Genomic DNA, 18,100 nt, shown 5'->3' with positions numbered 1-18,100 from the left:
ACATATACCACAGAATCTGTACATTTCTCCAACTTTCACTTTTCTCTATATCAAAAATCCACAGTGCACCTTTAAAGGCAAAATTCTATGATTCATTTTTCTTGAATTTATTCTCATTAAACTTGGTTGGGATATTTGTTCAGATTAGGCTACAAGAGACGGCCTTCTGGTTTAAAGTAATTTATATGTGGTATACTTTCTATTTTAACAACTACAACATGTCATCATTAATATCTTGAAAAGCTCCCAGTAGCATATTAATCCGTTTTGTAACAAAAAAACAATAACAAAACAAATAGTGAGACAAAGGACAAAACGGGGAGGACAATTTTACAGGCACACAGAGAGAAAAAAGAAATGAAAACAAAACAAAACAACAACAATAAAAACAAAAAAAACTGGGGGAAAAAACAAACATGCAAAGAAAAAAAATGGGGGGGGCAGAAAAAATAAGTAAATAAATAAAAACATAAAACTCAAGTTTATATTTATGCAAGAAGAAACAAAAACAGAAAAAACACTAGAGAAGTTGTATAAAAATGAACAGATACAAAGTAGAAGTGATAACTGAAGTCAGTGGTAAGACTGTACAACAGCAGCCTATGACACCAGTAACTTCACCCCCATAAAACACTACCCACATGACGACCTGCTTCATTGTTATCATTACTAACATTGTATTATTATTATTATTTAGCATCTATATATATACATACATATATACTGTACATTCTATGTATTTTTATTATATTAGTCTATATTATATAACAGTTCATTATATTACACTATATTGTTCATATTGCACAATATTATATTATATTATACTATATTATATTATATAACTGCACTCTGCATTACTGTGGTACAACACTGCCTCTCTTCTCTGCTGTTTACATCACTTGCTGCTATTTATCACACCAAGTCACTTTAATCATCACTTGTCACTTCATCTTGTCTCAACTCCATCATAACTTCTAACTTCATCATTCATTTTGTACTTGTATATACCCTCTGTTTTTATTTTTATTTATCTTATCTATTCTGTTTAATGAGTATTTTTGAGCTTTCTTGTCTGTGCTGCTGCAACGCCCGAATTTCCCCTCTGGGGATCAATAAAGTTTTATCCTATCCTAAGTCACTTCTTGTTCGGCAAGTGCTCCTGCAAGTCAAACTCAGGGGCGCGTTTTTATCCACACACACACACACACACACACACACACACACACACACACACACACACACACACACACACACACACACACACATCCCCTTTCGTTTATTTCCGTGAGACGCGTTAGACGAGCGTTATTCATCGTGACGTCACCCTCGGAAACCCCGCCCCCCCCACTTTTTTTTTTCCGCCCTCCTCGGAGAAGAGAGTCGGCCATTTTAAGTAGACCAGTCGTCATTTCACATCGCTACAGTAGGACGGAGAACGTCAGGACTCCATTTCATCATATTTCTCTAAACAACTTAAGTGGAGAATTTGCCTACTATGAACAGAAACTCTTCCTTTTTTAACAATCCAAACAAGTAGATCCTGTTGAAGTGACGCATAAGCCAGTAGATTGTAGATGTAGGTCAGAGGAGAATGGAAAGCATGACTGTCCATCCCCCACCTTCCAACCACGAACACACCAGTCTCCTGACTGACGCAAGGTCGAGTAATTCTACAGTCATATTTATATCAAATTATTATATTTGTCCTGTGCTTTCTACACAGAGAAGCCCGGGGGTTTATTTTTCTTTTTTTTTTCTGTCCAAAGGGATTAAAACGAGTTGAGAGGAGAGAGGTGGAGACAGCTGACCAAAACACACTTTAAACCGCCATTTTAACCGAGTAAACGGAGGTTAAAACATCGGCAAACTACGGCCCCTCGTTTACAGTTGTGTTACTAATCTACTGTAAATCATTTAAGTGTACGGCCGTGACAACTTCTGTTAAAGTCACCCGCTGAAAAATACCAAAACAATCGTCTTATAATCGTGTTGGCCTGTTTTTAAAAGCTAACTTAGCATCGTGAGCTAACTTAGCATCGTTAGCTACCTTAGCATCTTTAACTCGTTAGCTAACCTAGCATCGTGAGCTAACTTAGCATCGTGAGTTAACCTAGCATCGTTAGCATTGTGAGCTAACTTAGCATCGTGAGCTAACCTAGCATCGTGAGCTAACGCTTTCGACGGCTGCAGTTGGAAGAGGCGGAGAAGCTAAGCTAACTGCTAACAGCTTCGTCGACAGTTTCACTTGCTTTTCATTGACGCTTGCAATCGCTGCACCGTTCAATTAAAGTAAAGCGTTGAGAAATATGTCATAGCTATTTGAAAAGGTGTATTCGAAACGTTTAAAATGTGTATCAGCTCAAATTGTCGGGTAAAGTAAAAGCAATTTGAAGCTAGGTCGTTAGCACTACGCAGTTAAAAATGGCCGACTTGGTCTTTTTTGAGAAATCTGAATTTTACTTTCAGAGATTTTCCCTTAAAAACTTTATTTTACTGAGTTTTTACTTCCCAAAAGTTTGTTATCTCCTCAAATTATATTGTTAAATAATACACAAATCAGCTTTGCAGTATTTAATATAATTTAATTTAATATTTAGCTTTATTTTAAAAAATCTTGTTTGTCAGATATTCTTCTAACTTTTTGTTTCACAGTCGTTCCCACACTGACTTCGTCCCAAACATCCACAAACGTTCCCCCCAAAAAATGTGTAAAACGTCTGCAAAGCATCCCAGAAGTATTTTCAAACCCAAAACACAGAAGTCCATTTTCCAAAGTGCCCAGTTGGCCCCACTTCCAAGTCCCAAAGACCCCCCCCCCCTTCTAGTACCCCTAAAAGGTTAGGGAAAATCCTTAAAAAAATGTTTTTGAATGCAAAATGTGAAGAAAACCTATCACAGTAAGTATTCCCCATTTTAATCGTGGCCCTTTGCTTGTAGAATAAGTTGTGGACTTGTCCACTGAGCTAAAAATGTACCCTAATGCATGGTAAATCCTTAAAATACAACTTAGTAACACTTTGCTTTATTGATCTTTCAGAACGTTTTTAGTTGTTTACCAGGATAATGTGTATCTTGTTGATTAACATTAATGGAAACTTGTGTTGCATAGTCTACATGATGACACACCAGGGTTTGCACCTAGTTGTGAGTTGTGCTTTTTTCTTGTACAGGTCTTTTAAAGCCCCCTTTCCACCAAGCGGTCTGGTTTAGTTCAGTACAGTTTGGTTCAGTTCGTTATGGTAAACCTTGTAAGCCAGATGGAGAGAGACACGTCAGCTACGAAATAGTGTGACATCATAGCAGGCCAACACGGTGTAGCCCCGATTAAGTTAAACGAAGAAGAACAATGGGACACGTTAAACAAAAGGGACCTTTAGGGTCAGCTCGGTCCCCTTGGCGCCCCAACAGAAGGGTAACAAAAAAGTAGGATGGTGCAGATCCCTTAGTTTGGTACCATTCCCAACTTTTGACAGTGGAAACGGCAAACCTTACCGACCATACCGCTTGGTGGAAACAGGGTTTTAAGCATTAACTAGTGCTGATAAACCTAAACTATTAAGATTACAATGGGCTGGTTATTTTGTTTTCTGACTTTGGAAATAGCTGGATGTAGTTTGTTCACGCTGGATGTTCCCTTCAAAGTGGCACTCTACTGGAGGCAGGTGATGTGACTACAAAGCATGTGGACAGGCCAGAGAGGCCATCAGCTCCTGGCTATAGTGAATCCCAGCCACTGCCCATTCATGACCAGCCTGCTTCCATAGTACAGTAAAATCCCTGCGCCATGAAAGTGAGCCCTCCATTGTGTCAGGAAAGTTTCCCATGTGATATGTTTGTGTGACCTTTTGGCACATGCCATCAGCGAGGTAGAGGACTTGGCTGCTGATATAAAACTCCAAAGTTTGTTGTGTTTGGCTCCAAAGCTGAAAGCTGGTGCAAGAACATGTTTGAGTTTAGTGTTTAGGCTGTGAAGATTAAAAAAAAAGCAGTTCAACAGTTAATTTCTTTCCTTTTTAATGAAAGTTGAACTGAAGTGGCTGGTGTCTTTTAATGAGCGGTTGAATATAGTCCTAAAAATACTGCCTTACCAGTTTGGTATTTACATTTTTTAATCTGCTTTGCATAAGATGACAGTAAAGCATGATGTAAGAGACAGGGAAAAAAGATTCAGGGTGAGTATAGCAAGATTTGGAGTTCACCATGGCTTACTTTGCAGAGCTAAATCAAATGTGCCCATATATGAATTCAGATTTGTGTGGTTAGGGTTCTTTAACAGATTGTCAATCGCCAGATAACTGGAACCTGTTTGAAATCAAACAAATGTACCGAATTGTCTAACTGGTAACTTGGTGAGTTCACCTCAGATAAATCCCTCTATTCCTGAACAGAAGCAGAAAAAAAAAATCTCTAGATAAAGTAATCTCGATAACTAAGCAAACTTTAGCCTTCGATAGTTTTAGTTTCTACAGTTGCTCAGGAGTCGGCTACATTTGACTTCCATGCAGTGATTTAATATGATTGTTATACATATTATTTGTCAAACATTTAAAGCAATTTTGGTTTGGTTTTCATTCAAGGGTGAATTAAGTAATGAGGACTTTTCACCGGTCGTTTCTGAATCATTCTTTCTATGATGATCTCTGATGAGTTGATTGTTAGTGTCAAATTAATAAGATTATCTCAACAGGACAGATTCCTTTGTTCTCCTCATGTGGAGCTTCTATACCTAAGATGTGTTGGGGTGCTGTGTGCACACACACAAACACACACACACACACACACACACACACAGAGCAGCTGACGTTTTCCCTGTAACCAGGTGGAGTTAACCCACCACCTGCTCGTTCACTGTTTGATCTCCTCAGGACAGAAAACTCTTGGAGCAGTTAGATATAGTGTGCTAGTTGTCATACCAGTGAATAAGAGTAATCCTGCTCACATAACACTGGCCTCAGGCCTCACTGTAGTCGGTACTTGTTGTTACCCTACGATGGCTTTGCCAGGACCCGTTTAATCAGATAGTGATATGTGCCGTAAATCATATCACATTCTTGCCAAACGAACAAACAGAGCAATGGTCTAACCATGTCAAAACTATGTGGTATTGCTTTTTGGTTGTAATCCAGTGCTGGGCATAACTTCTGAAACAAAGCTGGCAGAGGGACACTCAGCACACACAGATATCAACATGTGTGTGTTTTGGATCGTGGCTCATAGTTGGATTAAAAATATGCCCTAAAGAGATCTTCTTTTGTTTGTATTGAACATTTTCTTAACACACTTAAGCTTTTTAAATCAATCATCTGCCCTCACTCTGAATCTCTCCCAAACTCTGTGCACTCAGTCACTGCAGGGCGAGGCCTGCATGTGATCCACGTCAATTAGGATCTCATGGTTTTGCTCATGCTGCCTCGTGAGGATCCTGTCCGACCTCAGTAGTAGCATATTAGTCATTTCTTCTCTGTGCATAATATATTAGGTATCCTTTCTATTTAAAGCAGAGATACTGTCCGCTCTAAGAATTTATTCTTATTTTTATCTCAAGATTTTAACATATCGCTGTTAAAGGTTATATTTTTTTTGCTTTACAGACAGACAGACCTGCCTTTAATAGTTTTGTTTTGTGTTTAATGGCTGGAGGGCAGAAGCGTCATGTTTAGTATCAAATCTCCCTGACAGAAAGTAATAAATGCTTCCAGTCATTTTCAAAGTTTACTGAATAAAAAAAACTTTTTAAAACCCCCAAATACAAATAATGCAACTTTTAAAGTGGTTTTGGTTACACGGGGAATCCTTCAACTCCATATTTTAGAAGCCTCTGTACTCGTTTCTCATGCTTTTACTGTGAAAGCTGAAATCAAACTAAAAGGAAATTGACATTTTATCGGTTTAAAATCATATTGTACGTTTATAGTTTCTAAATGCTCCAACGTCCCATCAGAAGATGAAATATCTAACTTTCATTATTTTAACATTTACAGGCCGGAGGATGGCGAGCTGGAGGAGGGCGAGCTGGAGGACGATGGGGGAGAAGTCGAGGCCGTAGAGCCGGCTGGAGGAACCTCGGCAGCAGCAGTCGGAGTTGGAGATGGGGCCGAGGAAGCAGGCGCAGGGGGTGAAGCGGGTGAAGGGGAAGGGGCCCCAGAGAAACCTCGGCGAAGTGGAGAGCGCCATGGCAGCAGCGAGACGGACGAGGAGAGATCCCACCGACGCAAGAGGAAGAGGAAGAAAGAGAGGGAGCGAGAACGGGAGAAGAGGAGATCCAAGAAGAAACGGAAATCCAAACACAAAGTAAGAATGTTGACCAATATAGAAGTTAGATAAACCAAGTAATTTCCTCTTCTCTCTCATTGAACTGAGAAGAAGAAAATATGTCTGACTATTTTTTCTGTTTGGTCCTTTCTTAGCGCCATGCGTCCTCTGATGACGACCACTCAGACTTCAGTGATGACTCCGACTACAGTCCCAGTGAGAAGAGGAAGTACAGAGAGTACAGTCCACAGTACCCCCCTCCTGTAAGTCTGAAGGTCAAAATCTTAAATAATCTGTCTTCATTTTTACATATATTTATATTTCTGTTTACTGAGATGTCAATTTGAAATGAATATTTAAGTTTTTTAAATGTGTTGAACATTTCTTTAGTCTCACGGGGGCTACGGCGGCTCAAAGAAGAGCGGCTACATGAAGATGGACAAGCCGAACTACGGAGGCTATGATGAGTATGAAGAGGAAAACTTTGAGGTAGAGGAAGAGGAGGAAATGGGGGAGGAAGACTATGACGATTTCACCAAGGAGCTCAACCAGTACCGCAAAGCCAAGGAGGGAGGAGGAGGAGGAGGAGGAGGAGGAGGAGGCCGCGGTGGTCGAGGAGGTGTGTATAGAGCGCCATGACGTTGAAAAGTCAACTTGTTGTGCTGTACTTCCTGCTGCATGCTAAATATTTGCCCAGCCGAGATTTAATCTGATTTGTGTGAGACAGCGGATATGGTGCAAGACTCAGTGGCTGAATCAGAGTCCAAGTTTTCTGAGAGCTTAAAATAAGAAAAAAATCGACCTCTTTGTGACAATAAATTCTGATTCACTATCATGTGTTTGATGTTTCACTCGCAAATCAGGTTGATTTGCACAGCTGTGGACGGACAAAGGAGCTTGTTTGCTCAAAGTTTCTTATCACTCCAAAACCTGAGATATGTTTCAAACACTTCTGTATACGCAGCTCGTTTTATCGCTCCCTTTGTTTCCACAGGCGGTCGAGGTCGTATGAAGAGCTTGAGAGGCCGTGGAGGAATGAGGGGAGGTAGGAGGGGAAGAGGTGGAAGCAGAGGCGGAGGCAGAGGTCGAGGCGGGAAGATGGGAGGAGACAACGATGATGGAGATGGCTACGGAGAAGAGATGGAGGTGAGGCTTAAAATTTCAGATTTAAAGCCCTGTCTGTTTGCTTTCCAAGTCCAGGGAACAAGACTCTTTTTTTCCTCTGGCTGTATTTTGTGTATTTGCATAGATAAAGATAATTGGAGCCCTGTTGCACTATTCTTATGTGGGTTAGAAAACCATGAACACACTGAAAACAAGCCTGGAGCTCCTAGGAAGACTCAGAAGAAAGTACTCTGATTCTAAAATAAAAACCGGTTATTGAGCAGTAATGCCAGGAGGCAAAATGTCCTCTAACACTCAAGGAGGAACTGATTCGATTTTCGGGATGAAAGACCAAGCTCACTGTGACGTAATGAATAAGTGATGTTTTATACCTGAAAGGTCAAAAGTCCTCTTCAATATGACATGAGATGTTAAAAGTTGTCAGCACCCTGGATTCCATTAAATAAATAATAACACCGTCTTTACAAATCTGCAACAATACACTGAAGTACTTTTCATGCCTTTTCTCTGTGAAGCCTCAATAATCTGTAACACTCATCATGTGACACTTGTTGAATCTGTCCTCACAGTATGGAGAAGATGACTACGAGAACATGGGGGATGATGACTACGACGAATACTCAAAGGAACTGTGCCAGTACAAGAAGACCAAAGACAGAGGCAGAGGTGAGTTTGAACCTCTGTGTGTGTGTGTGTGTGTGTGTGTGTGTGTGTGTGTGTGTGTGTGTGTGTGTGTCTGTGTGTCTGTGTCTGTGTGTGTGTGTCTGTGTGTCTGTGTCTGTGTGTGTGTCTGTCTGTCTTTAATCTCTGACCCTGTCTCTTTCTGTGATACCTGCTCCTGACAGTGTTGATTAATTCACTGTCTCATCTCTCTGTCTTCAGGTGGGAGAGGCGGCCGCGGCCGAGGGCGAGGTAAAGGAGGGCGAGGTATGATCAGAGGAGGAAAAGGTCGAAATCGCGGGAGAGGAAGAGGAGACATGGGGAACGATGACGACAACAACGGAGACGTGGACAACGGGGTAAGGCTTGTGTAATTCTGTTACGCGATCTGCCTGAAGGGCCTGAAATACAAAGTAGGTTGAAGCGAATTGTAAAAAAGGAGGCCAAAGCAGCTACACCTCAAATCGAAGTCCCTGTGGAGAAATCCCTCTGTATTTATTAAAAATGAGAATATTATGAACCTGTTTCTTGTTTGACTCTGTGCGCTCTCCTTCTCTGTGTGTCGGTTTGTGTGCATGTTTTATTTTAGGATGGAGGTGGAGGAGGCGAGGGACCAGGAATGGGGAGGAGGAATCAGAATGAGAAGCACCAGGATAAGAAGGGAAAGGCAATCTGCAAATACTACATCGAGGGCAGATGCACATGGGTAAGATGTCAAAATATTGCACTTTGTGTACGTTGACAGAGTCCCAGTTTGGACTGTGTGACACGAGACATTTTTGATTTTGATCCTAAACTGTCAAACATATTTCTTTAGTCAAAGGATTTTTTGGATGCTTTTTACTGATCAATACATGAGAGATCAGATATCTGAAGCAAGATCCAAAGATATGAAACTTTTTTTTTTACATCTCAATTGATAAAATCAATTTATATGTCTAAGTTTTTTCCATGAGTGTAATTTATTTAACATTTCAGTCATTTCGTTGATTCTATCAAATTTCCTCCACTGATCAGAACATGTTAATTTATTTGAATCAAACAGCTGCTGGTTTTCTGTCTCTTACATCTCTTGTGTTAAAATACTTTTATTATATAATTATTATATAATTAACCATTTATTTATGGGAATTATCTCTAGTCAGCCTTCTCACATCCACTGAGACACATTTCATTTTTGTTTTTAATCCACAGGGGGATCACTGTAACTTCAGCCACGACATTGAGCTTCCCAAGAAGAAAGAGCTCTGCAAGTTCTACATCACTGGATTCTGTGCCCGAGCTGACCACTGTCCATACATGCATGATATCCTTTTTTGAACATTTACAAAGTGCCTGTTCAGAGGGGTGAAAAATGTCAGACAGTAAAGCCATTATGAGGTTACATCCTGTTTATTCTACGTAACTTAAAATATGATGCCTTGGTGTTGAGCTCAAACCTTTGAGTGTTTCTCCTTGACTTCCTGCTACGTGAATTTCCCTGTAAGCTGTTCCACACCACCGGGAACTGTGTCAACGGTGATGAATGCATGTTCTCCCATGATTCCCTCAATGATGACACGCAGGAGCTGCTCAACAAGGTAAGAGCCTATAACACTGCTCCTCATTCTCTCAGCCATTATCTCTGAATATTCAGGTGGTTGAATCACTGAAATAGTAAAAAGATGAACTTTGTTGGAAATATTTCATCGTAACGTATTTGTTTTTTAGATGCTGGCAGAAGATGCTGAGGCCGGAGCGGAGGATGAGAAGGAGGTGGAGGAGCTGAAGAAACAGGGGATCAACCCTCTCCCAAAGCCCCCTCCTGGAGTCGGCCTCCTCCCCACCCCTCCTCGGCCTGTTCCTGTAGACAACAACACAGGGGCTGGGGATTTCGGTGGCCCTACGTCAGGTGACTTTGGGGGTCCACCTGGATTGAATCAGGGGCCCATTCCCAACAAATGTCCACCAGGACCAGGACCAGGACCGGGACCAGGAGCAGGGCCTGTTCCTGGGCCTATGCCTTGTGCTGGTCCGCCTGTCATTGGCCCTGATGGAAATCCCTTCCAAGGAGGGCCCCCAAACCCTAACTGTCCTCCCCCTCACATGGGCCCCCCACCTCCTTGTGGTGGTGGCGGAGGGAAGAAGATCCCCTCATTGTTTGAGATTAAAGTGAAGCCGACAGGACAGCTGGCTCACAAACTTGCCGTCAGGTAAGAGACAAATAAGGCAAAAAATAACTTATGTTACAATTACGACTTCTAAAATTAAACCAGGTAAATTAAAACTGTAAAAATGTGACTGTTCATGTAAAAAGAGATCTAATTTTTTAAACTTAACTCCTCATCTACTTCCTCTATCAGGGGCCAGACTCCTAGCAGTGGTCAGACTCCAGCCCCTGGACCCCAGGGAGCCCCCGGTGCTCCTCCCACTCACTTTCCATCCCCTCAAGGCATGATGCCGCCGGATATGCAAAACATGGGCTCCAACTTCGGGATGAACCAAGGGCCGCCCAACATGGGAGGCCCTGGTGGACCGCCTATGATGGGAGGATTTGCACCTGGCGACGGCCCTCCACATGGGGGCGCTATGCCTCCGGGTCCTCCTCAAGGGGGAGGAAACTTCTTCAATAACTACTACAATCAGCAGGAGGGGATGAACATGGAGGGAGTGGTGGAAGAAGGTGAGAGGGAATTTCAATCAGCAACCTAAATAATGAAAAGCTAAAAATAGGTTTGAAGTTGTCTTAGAATGTTCTTCTAATCACTGTTCCCCACAGGTGACAACAACTACCAGAGTTTTGATGAACGAGGAGGAGCGGGGAAATTTGGTAATCAGTCGGTCGGCCAAGAAAGCTCAGCAAATGGAGCGTCGACCAATCAGGGAGGGATTTCTGTGCCTGACTTCTTGCCTCCAGCGCAGCGTGTTCTTTTCATGAGGATCCAACAGAAGCAGCAGGAAGAAGAGGAAAGAGCTCGCAGGATGGCCGAGGGAGGAGCAGAGAGGAGCCGAGACACTGAAGGTAGAAGAAAAGGCCTGTTTGTACATACCTCCTCATTCCTTTGTCATTGTTAGTGGTTAAAAAAAACACATTTTTACATCCTTTTACATCCCAAAACAACTCGCGCCGCATTGTTGTGTTAGCATGCTAATGCTAGCGATCTTTATTATGCTGGTATCTTCACACTGCATGTAAATGTACCTGAAATGAGCGTGATCTAGAAACACAGTTAAGCAGTGAGTACAGTATGTTATTCTTCTTTTCTCTAGTCCCTCAATTAAACAACTTTTATACACGAGGGGAGGAGTCAGCCGGCCGTCCTGGCGATGTAAACAAACTGAAGATAGGACTCTGAAAACTCTGAAAACATCACAGACAGTGGGACTCGGGTGTTACACCCATTGTAGACAGTCATGACTCACAGAGTTATTTTCAGAGGATATACTTGATTTATATTATATTTAAGTGTGAAAAATCACATGGAAAGCCTTTAAGAAAGTATGTCAGAAGCGAAACTAACCATGAATCATCAAAAAATAATATACAATCAGTTTTTCCATGTTTTTATTTTGGGTGGATTTTTTCTTGCAAACTTTTAACTCCAGAATTAAATCAAAAACACGTCCATCTTTCTCTCTCAGGTGACTCAGGGAACTGGTACTCCAGTGAGGATGAGGACGGAGGTGGAAGTGTGACTTCGATTTTAAAGACTCTCCGTCAGCAGACCCAGCCTCCCCAAAAACCTGAAGGCCCTCCTCTGGACCCTCGCCTCCAGAAGGCCCCTCCCGCCGGCGCTCCTGCTCGCCCAGCGGACCCCCGCATGGCTCGGGACCCACGATTGTCACGTGCCGCCGAGTCCGACTCCACTCACTCCATACCTGCTCCATCTTCCTCCGGACCGCCTGCAGACCCCAGGTTAGCCCGACTCACTGCTGCTGCCGCCTCGGCCGGATCCTCCCTGTTGCCTCCGGCGTCTAAACCGGAGCCTCCTCTGGTCTACAAGCCCCCGCCTCTGACAGCCCCGCCTGTGGAGGAGGAGGAAACGGAGCGAGTTCTGCGGGACAAGCCGGTGCCGATCCCCCTCGACCCCCTCATGGGTATGGCTCTCAGAGACCCTCGCACGCAGCTGCAGAAGTTCAGCCACATTAAGAAGGACATTGTTCTCCACATGCCCGCCTTCATAAAAACCATCACATGGTCCCCTGAAGATCTCCTTCCAATCCCCATCCCCAAGCAGGACCTCCTCCCTCTCCCACCAGGCATCCCTCCCGTCTCCTCCATAGACCCACGTCTGTCTCGTGCTCCGCCACCCCTCCACACTCCACAGCCCGCCCCTGCACAGCCTCCTCCCCCCTTGGACCCCCCTGCTGCCTCTTCCTCCACCTCGTCCATCCCAGACTTTGAGTTGCTATCTCGTATCTTGAAAACGGTCAACTCCAGCCCGTCTCAGACCCCCTCCCCTCCTCTTTTATCTGCCCCTATTGCCCCAGTGTCCCTGCTGGGACCACCTCCCCCCATGACTCCTGCCCCAGTAGAAAAGCCTGTTGACCCCCGTATGGCTCGAAAACTCCCTACTGACCCCCGCCTCCAACCTCAGAAGTCAGCACTGAAGCAACCATCAGAACCTGCACCTCCTCCCGTCCCCTCCCTCTCCTCAGCAACGACCTCCAGTTCCTCCCCTCCCACTATCGCACCTTACGACCCCCGGCTGCTCTCTACTGGGGGGACAGGGCGCAGTGTGGGCACTGGGTCACCAGGGGGAGCCAGTGTACTGAGCAACATCAGTCTGTATGACCCTAGGACTAACAAACCAGGCAGCCCTGGTACCAGCAGCGGCTCTAACAACTCCCCCAACTCAGCCAGCACAGAGTCTAAACCCAGTGACCCCCCACCCAGTAAACCTAAGTCCAAGGAGCCCCTGTTTGTTCGGAAGTCTGCGTTGGACCAACCAGAGCCGGAGAAAAGCATAGAACAAGGGACTGATCGATACAACAGCTACAACAGGCCGCGACCGAAGCCAGCACCCTCGCCCAACTCCGCAGCCCAGGGAGGGGCGGCTGCAGCCGGGGCAGCCACAAGTGCAGGTCCCGGTGCGTCTGGAGCTACAGGGGATCAGGGGCCCTCAGGGGTCCACAACTTACCTGTGTCATCTTTATTTGGGGTTGTGAAGCAGGCGGCAAAGCCTGGCGGGACTGGTAGCCCTTTTGGAGGCAGCAGCCCGGTGCAGCCTGACCAGGCGACCACAGAGCAGGACAAAGCCTCCCTCAAGGAGGTTTTCAAAGGCTTTGACCCCACAGCGTCACCTTTCTGCCAGTGACCCCCTCCCACCCCCAAAGACCCTCAACCCCACCTCGATCACTGAACACTGAACACTGAAGCCCATCAAGTGGTCGGCTTGTTGTCTTGTTTTAACATTATTGAACAGTGGAAAGGAAAGAGAGATGCACACTGAGGTAACTGCCTGTAAGACTGATGAAGAAGACGAATCTCTGATCAAAATCCAATCACACAACGGGTTTCATTTACACACACGCGCACACACACACACATACAATTTACCAGTCTGCAGTGTTGCAGATTCAGATTCTATAAAAGGCCGGGGTTTATGGGGAGGGTTTAAAGTAAAAATCTCTAAAGCTCTATTTTAAACAGACTTATTGATGTATAATTAAATGTATTCTTCTCATCTCATTGCTTAATGTAAGCAGTTATTCAGACAGCAGAAAAAACACATTTATAAAAAGAATCAACATTTTTAGATTCATAACTTTTTTATTTTTATTTATACCCTTATCTCAGCTCCTCCACTCACTTTTTTTGTACACCTTCTCCTCATCTGTGAACTGTTTGATATGCTCGTCTCTGCGTTTTGGACGGTCAAAAGGTGACAACAGATGAAAAGCACCAGACAGAGCAGTCAGGATATTAACTTATCTGTTGAGTTTTTCTGATTTAATGAACTGCACTGCAGTAACTCCTTAAACACAGTCGCTCTTTACAAACAAAATCACATGTGCATTGCTGCCTTTGCCTCACTGTCCTCTTTAACCTGTGAGAGATGTTTGGTTAGCATGTTTTCATTATGACCCACATTGTCACACTTTCTGCAGAAACTATAGCAAATACTTAAATCTATATTCTGTTCTTTCTTTTTTTTTTTAGTATTTATTTCTTTGCACTCTAGGTTTGTGTCCTCTTATGGCTGAGTTATTGTGTATAGCTCCTCCAGCTGCTCACATACTGTTTCATTTTTATTTTTAATGAGCTCTTACCCAAAACAGGTAACTCGCCTGTTACCTTTAAGTACCGCCTCTTTAACCACTACACTAACCATTTGAACATTTTCACATGAACATTTTGTTTAATCTGCCTTTCAGAGTGGAGAGCGTCTGTGTCACAGCTTCTGTAGCTTTAAGAAGTTAGTGGAACATTTTAGCTTAACTTGGTCGGTTATAGATTTAATAGGGAACAATAGTGAATTTATTTCTCTCCTGAGAAGTTCATTTCAACAGCGTTTGTTTGTTACACTTACTTTCCATCTTTTACACCTTCATCAGAGTAAGACACTTTGATAACTGAGCCAGAATTCACCTTTTCCTTTTGGTTCATTTCAGACTGTTAGGATGTAAAGAATCTCACCAGATCAGAAATAAAACGCGCAGACTGCATGATTTCTGTGACTGGTTGGTGGAAATGGCATCATTTGCAGCCTCATTCATGAGCTTTTTTTTAGCTTTCTTGGCTGGTCGCTGTGTGACAATCGAAAGCTCCACTTGGACCTAAAATTCTTCTAAAGCATGAACTTGCATTGATCTGTCAGGTAGTGCCCTCTACTGTCAACCTGAGCTCTGGTGAAGAGGACCATGGGACTGAAATATCAAATGTCTGCGTAAAGAAACAAATGAAAACATGTTTTTTTTTCTCTGAGGCTTCAAAAGTAATGCACACTTTTGGATGGATTCACAGTTGTGATACAAATATTAAATTCTTCCCGATCTCGTCCCCTCTGAGTTTCTTCCCCTTTATCTGAAACAGTTGCTGTTAGTAGGAGCTGTTGCCCCTGAATCATCAGGGTGAGAATAAGCAGTTTGTCCGCCTGATGCGTCTGTCTTAACACGTGTTTGTGTGAAAGTCTTTCACCGCTCAGTCACGGAAGAGCGCTAGAAGTTTCTGATTCTCTAGACTTCCACTCGTCATCCGTCTTTGTAAAAATGTTGATCATTTTAATTTATTTTTTTATACCGGGGTAAATAATACTTCCTCACTTAACATTTTTGAACTGAATCATTTTATATGCCAGGAATATGTGATGACTGCTCACCTCGGCGGGGTATCGGCAGCCTGCAGCAGTGTGCAGACAGAAAAGATAGAGAGAGAGAGACTATTTTTTTATTTGGTTTTGTGTATAAAGGTTCAAACTAACAACAGATTCACTGTTTCTCATCCTGCCGGGCCATGAAAAAAAAGCCTGATGGGATTCTGAGTGTTGGCTACATCAAGTGTGAAATAATTGTTGATTTGTTCTTTCCTTTACGGCTTTGTTGTTTTATAAGTTTATTTTTTTCTTGCTCTGTAAATTGACCAGTATCCCGTCTTCGGAGGAGTGGAGTTTTCTAACTGTACACTGTAGGTGAGGTTGTCAAAGTATTTAAATAAAGTTGATTCATCATCAACCACTAAACACTCTCTTTTCTGTATTCTTCATTTCATTCATTTGAGCAGCTGAGACTAATCGTATTCTTACTTGTTCGATCTGTATTCAAGTTATAAAGGATGAGAGGCAAGCAGCGACCTCCGCTGTTAAAAATGAAGACAACGCTGAAGTGCAAAATCCTGCAGTACCTTCAGTGTCCACTTGAGGCAGGCTCCAGGAGTTGGATTTCCAATATGGTTGCTGCTGCTGATGAGCCCCCATGCTGGAACAGATGGGTGACATCACTCAGGCTTGGTCCATTAATATTTACAGTCCATATAGACACTATATACACAAGACCCAATGTAGCAGAGGAGTAAATATTGATGCATACTAGTATGTGATACATTTTATGATACTGTATTGGTGGTCATGTTTTTTGTAAATGATACTGTCTTAATTCAGAGTGCAAAAGAGTACAACACACTCAACAGACACTCAAACTACTGAGACTGTGATGAATACTAATGAAGACCCCATTCATTTGTTTTTATCCAAAAACTTACCTGAGATTTGTTGCATATGGTGAAATTATCTTTATTTATGAACGTTGTTTTTTTAAACTCCTAATCAAAGCATCTTGATATTTGTCGCATTGCAAACACACAGACCTTTTGTCCACACCTCACTCAGAGACGCTACTCGTCAACATGGCAAAGCAGGCTAAATGGCTGAGGTCCCAGGCCAGTAGGGGGCCCCCAAGGGCTGACAAACTGTAAACCACAGCAGTGGCACAAAATGTGCAAAGTTTGCTTTGACAGTAGGAAAACCTCCCTGATGGCGCTCCCATCTGACAGCATCTTGTTGCACTGCAGAGCATCACGTGCATCGTTACTGTGGAAAAAGTTTGTCACTGAAGGAAAAATGAAGAGGAATGAAATGATTACTTCTATCATAGAGATGCACGCTGGATGGAGGGAGACCACCAGACTCTACAGTCACCACTGCTCTCTCTCATCATGTTGGATACTTTCACTGATAACAGCAGAATCATACTATGATAAATACTAAAGCCTTTCTGCACAGGATCAGTGTTTTCTGTTTTTTCTAACCAGTGTCTCATGTGGATGTCAGTGTTATCTTGTTTTTGTTTCAGAAGCAGTTAAGAATGTGAAACCCTCCATGTCGTCCATCATTTCAAGTTGAAATAAAACTTATTTTGTTCCCTTGTCTAGAACTATGCATTGTTCATTTCCTTATTCTCTGACTTCTGACTACATTTTTGTCAAAACTGCAGCTCAGCTGATCTATTTTTTAAAATCTATATTGTGGTATCTATCTATTTATTTGTACATTTTTTTTTTTATGATTGTGTTCACTTTTTGTTTGCAATCTTTGCTCTTTGCTGCTGTAACAATGTAAATTTCCCCGTTGTGGGATAAATAAAGGTTTATCTTATCTTTACATCTTGCAGACATGTTCTAACGCTTATTTAAGATACTGGGAGAATCAGACAGGTTGGGTTTGTGCTGTGGTCACTAAGCTGACCCCTCTCTGCTTTGACTGTTTACAGTTCTTCTCTGGTTCATCAGTTAAACCATGAATAACCTTTGACACACAATCATTCCTGAATCTCTCCGTTCTTCATAAACAGTCGTGTTGCTGTCATCTTACTCTGAAACTGTTCCTCTCTATCTTTAGGAGCCGGCAGTGATTGAAGATGTGCCGCTCTGGGATCAGCCCCACCACAGCACACGCAGCCTGTTTCCTGGATTTGCTACGATCCAGTGGTGACTCACTTCCTGCTCCCCTCCCATCCTGCAACACTGGCTCCAGGAAGACAAACTATTCATCCCGTATACCTCAAAGGTTTCCCATCACACACAAACACACACACTGAGCTGCCAGTTTATTGGCAACACCTATCGGGGCTGCTTGGAGCACCTCTGTCGACCTTCAGAGCAGCTGTTATTTATCTCAGATTCGTCAACATGTTTTGTGCGTCACTTATGCACGACATTAAAGCTGCTGAAAATCCCTGAACAGCCCTTCAAGTGTGGCATGATGTAAGATAATCATAACAGCAATAAAACATGCAACATGTCAGCTAACAGCAGGAGGAAAACAAACTTGAGCCTGTGACAACATGTTGCATGACGCCTTGTTTTATGGTTTATTAAACGTCTGAGGAGCATCTTATTAAAAGCCCAATCAGAGCTGCTTAAACATCATCTGATCACTATGTTGCTGGGAATGCGGCTCAGAGTTACAACCCTATGAGACCCACATTATGACCTGTTGAGTGCAGAGTTAGCTGGAAGGGGGGTGTGTCTACTTTTTTTTCCCCTGTCAAAACAGCTAATGAGTGATAAAAGCTGAGGTCATGGTCCTGTGGTGCAGGTCTTTCCTCATACTGGAGCTGCCGCATGAATCATTTTGTTTCCCACAGT

At 43.1% G+C, this 18,100-nt stretch overlaps 1 protein-coding gene across 2 annotated transcripts; it reads left to right on the top strand.

Annotated features, from left to right (window-relative positions):
• The first annotated feature begins 1,390 nt into the window (after positions 1 to 1,390).
• Positions 1,391 to 15,698, top strand: zc3h4 (zinc finger CCCH-type containing 4). Of its 2 annotated transcripts, none has more exons than XM_029279257.2 (14): positions 1,391 to 1,659; positions 5,982 to 6,291; positions 6,408 to 6,515; positions 6,643 to 6,871; positions 7,247 to 7,398; positions 7,947 to 8,043; positions 8,260 to 8,396; positions 8,627 to 8,743; positions 9,232 to 9,343; positions 9,508 to 9,617; positions 9,748 to 10,229; positions 10,380 to 10,699; positions 10,796 to 11,038; positions 11,659 to 15,698. In XM_029279257.2, the coding sequence occupies exons 1-14, from the start codon at positions 1,592 to 1,594 to the stop codon at positions 13,332 to 13,334; spliced, it is 4,161 nt and encodes a 1,386-aa protein (XP_029135090.2). In that variant the 5' UTR covers positions 1,391 to 1,591; the 3' UTR covers positions 13,335 to 15,698. The 2 variants fall into 2 exon arrangements, with proteins under 2 accessions (XP_029135090.2, XP_065816224.1); XM_065960152.1 differs by lacking the exon at positions 1,391 to 1,659 and adding an exon at positions 2,186 to 2,897.
• Positions 15,699 to 18,100: the final 2,402 nt, after the last annotated feature.

Source organism: Labrus bergylta, chromosome 11, assembly GCF_963930695.1.
Source record: "Labrus bergylta chromosome 11, fLabBer1.1, whole genome shotgun sequence".
Classification (NCBI taxonomy): Eukaryota; Metazoa; Chordata; class Actinopteri; order Labriformes; family Labridae; genus Labrus; species Labrus bergylta.
This window is presented reverse-complemented; position numbering and strand designations above follow the sequence as displayed.

Bases quoted from the DNA above. Each gene is read 5' to 3' on its own strand.
- zc3h4 (XM_029279257.2), top strand. From the start codon at position 1,592: ATGGAAAGCATGACTGTCCATCCCCCACCTTCCAACCACGAACACACC. The intron at 6,292-6,407 runs GTAAGAATGTTG...GTCCTTTCTTAG, and splicing joins AACGGAAATCCAAACACAAA to CGCCATGCGTCCTCTGATGA. The intron at 7,399-7,946 runs GTGAGGCTTAAA...CTGTCCTCACAG, and splicing joins GCTACGGAGAAGAGATGGAG to TATGGAGAAGATGACTACGA.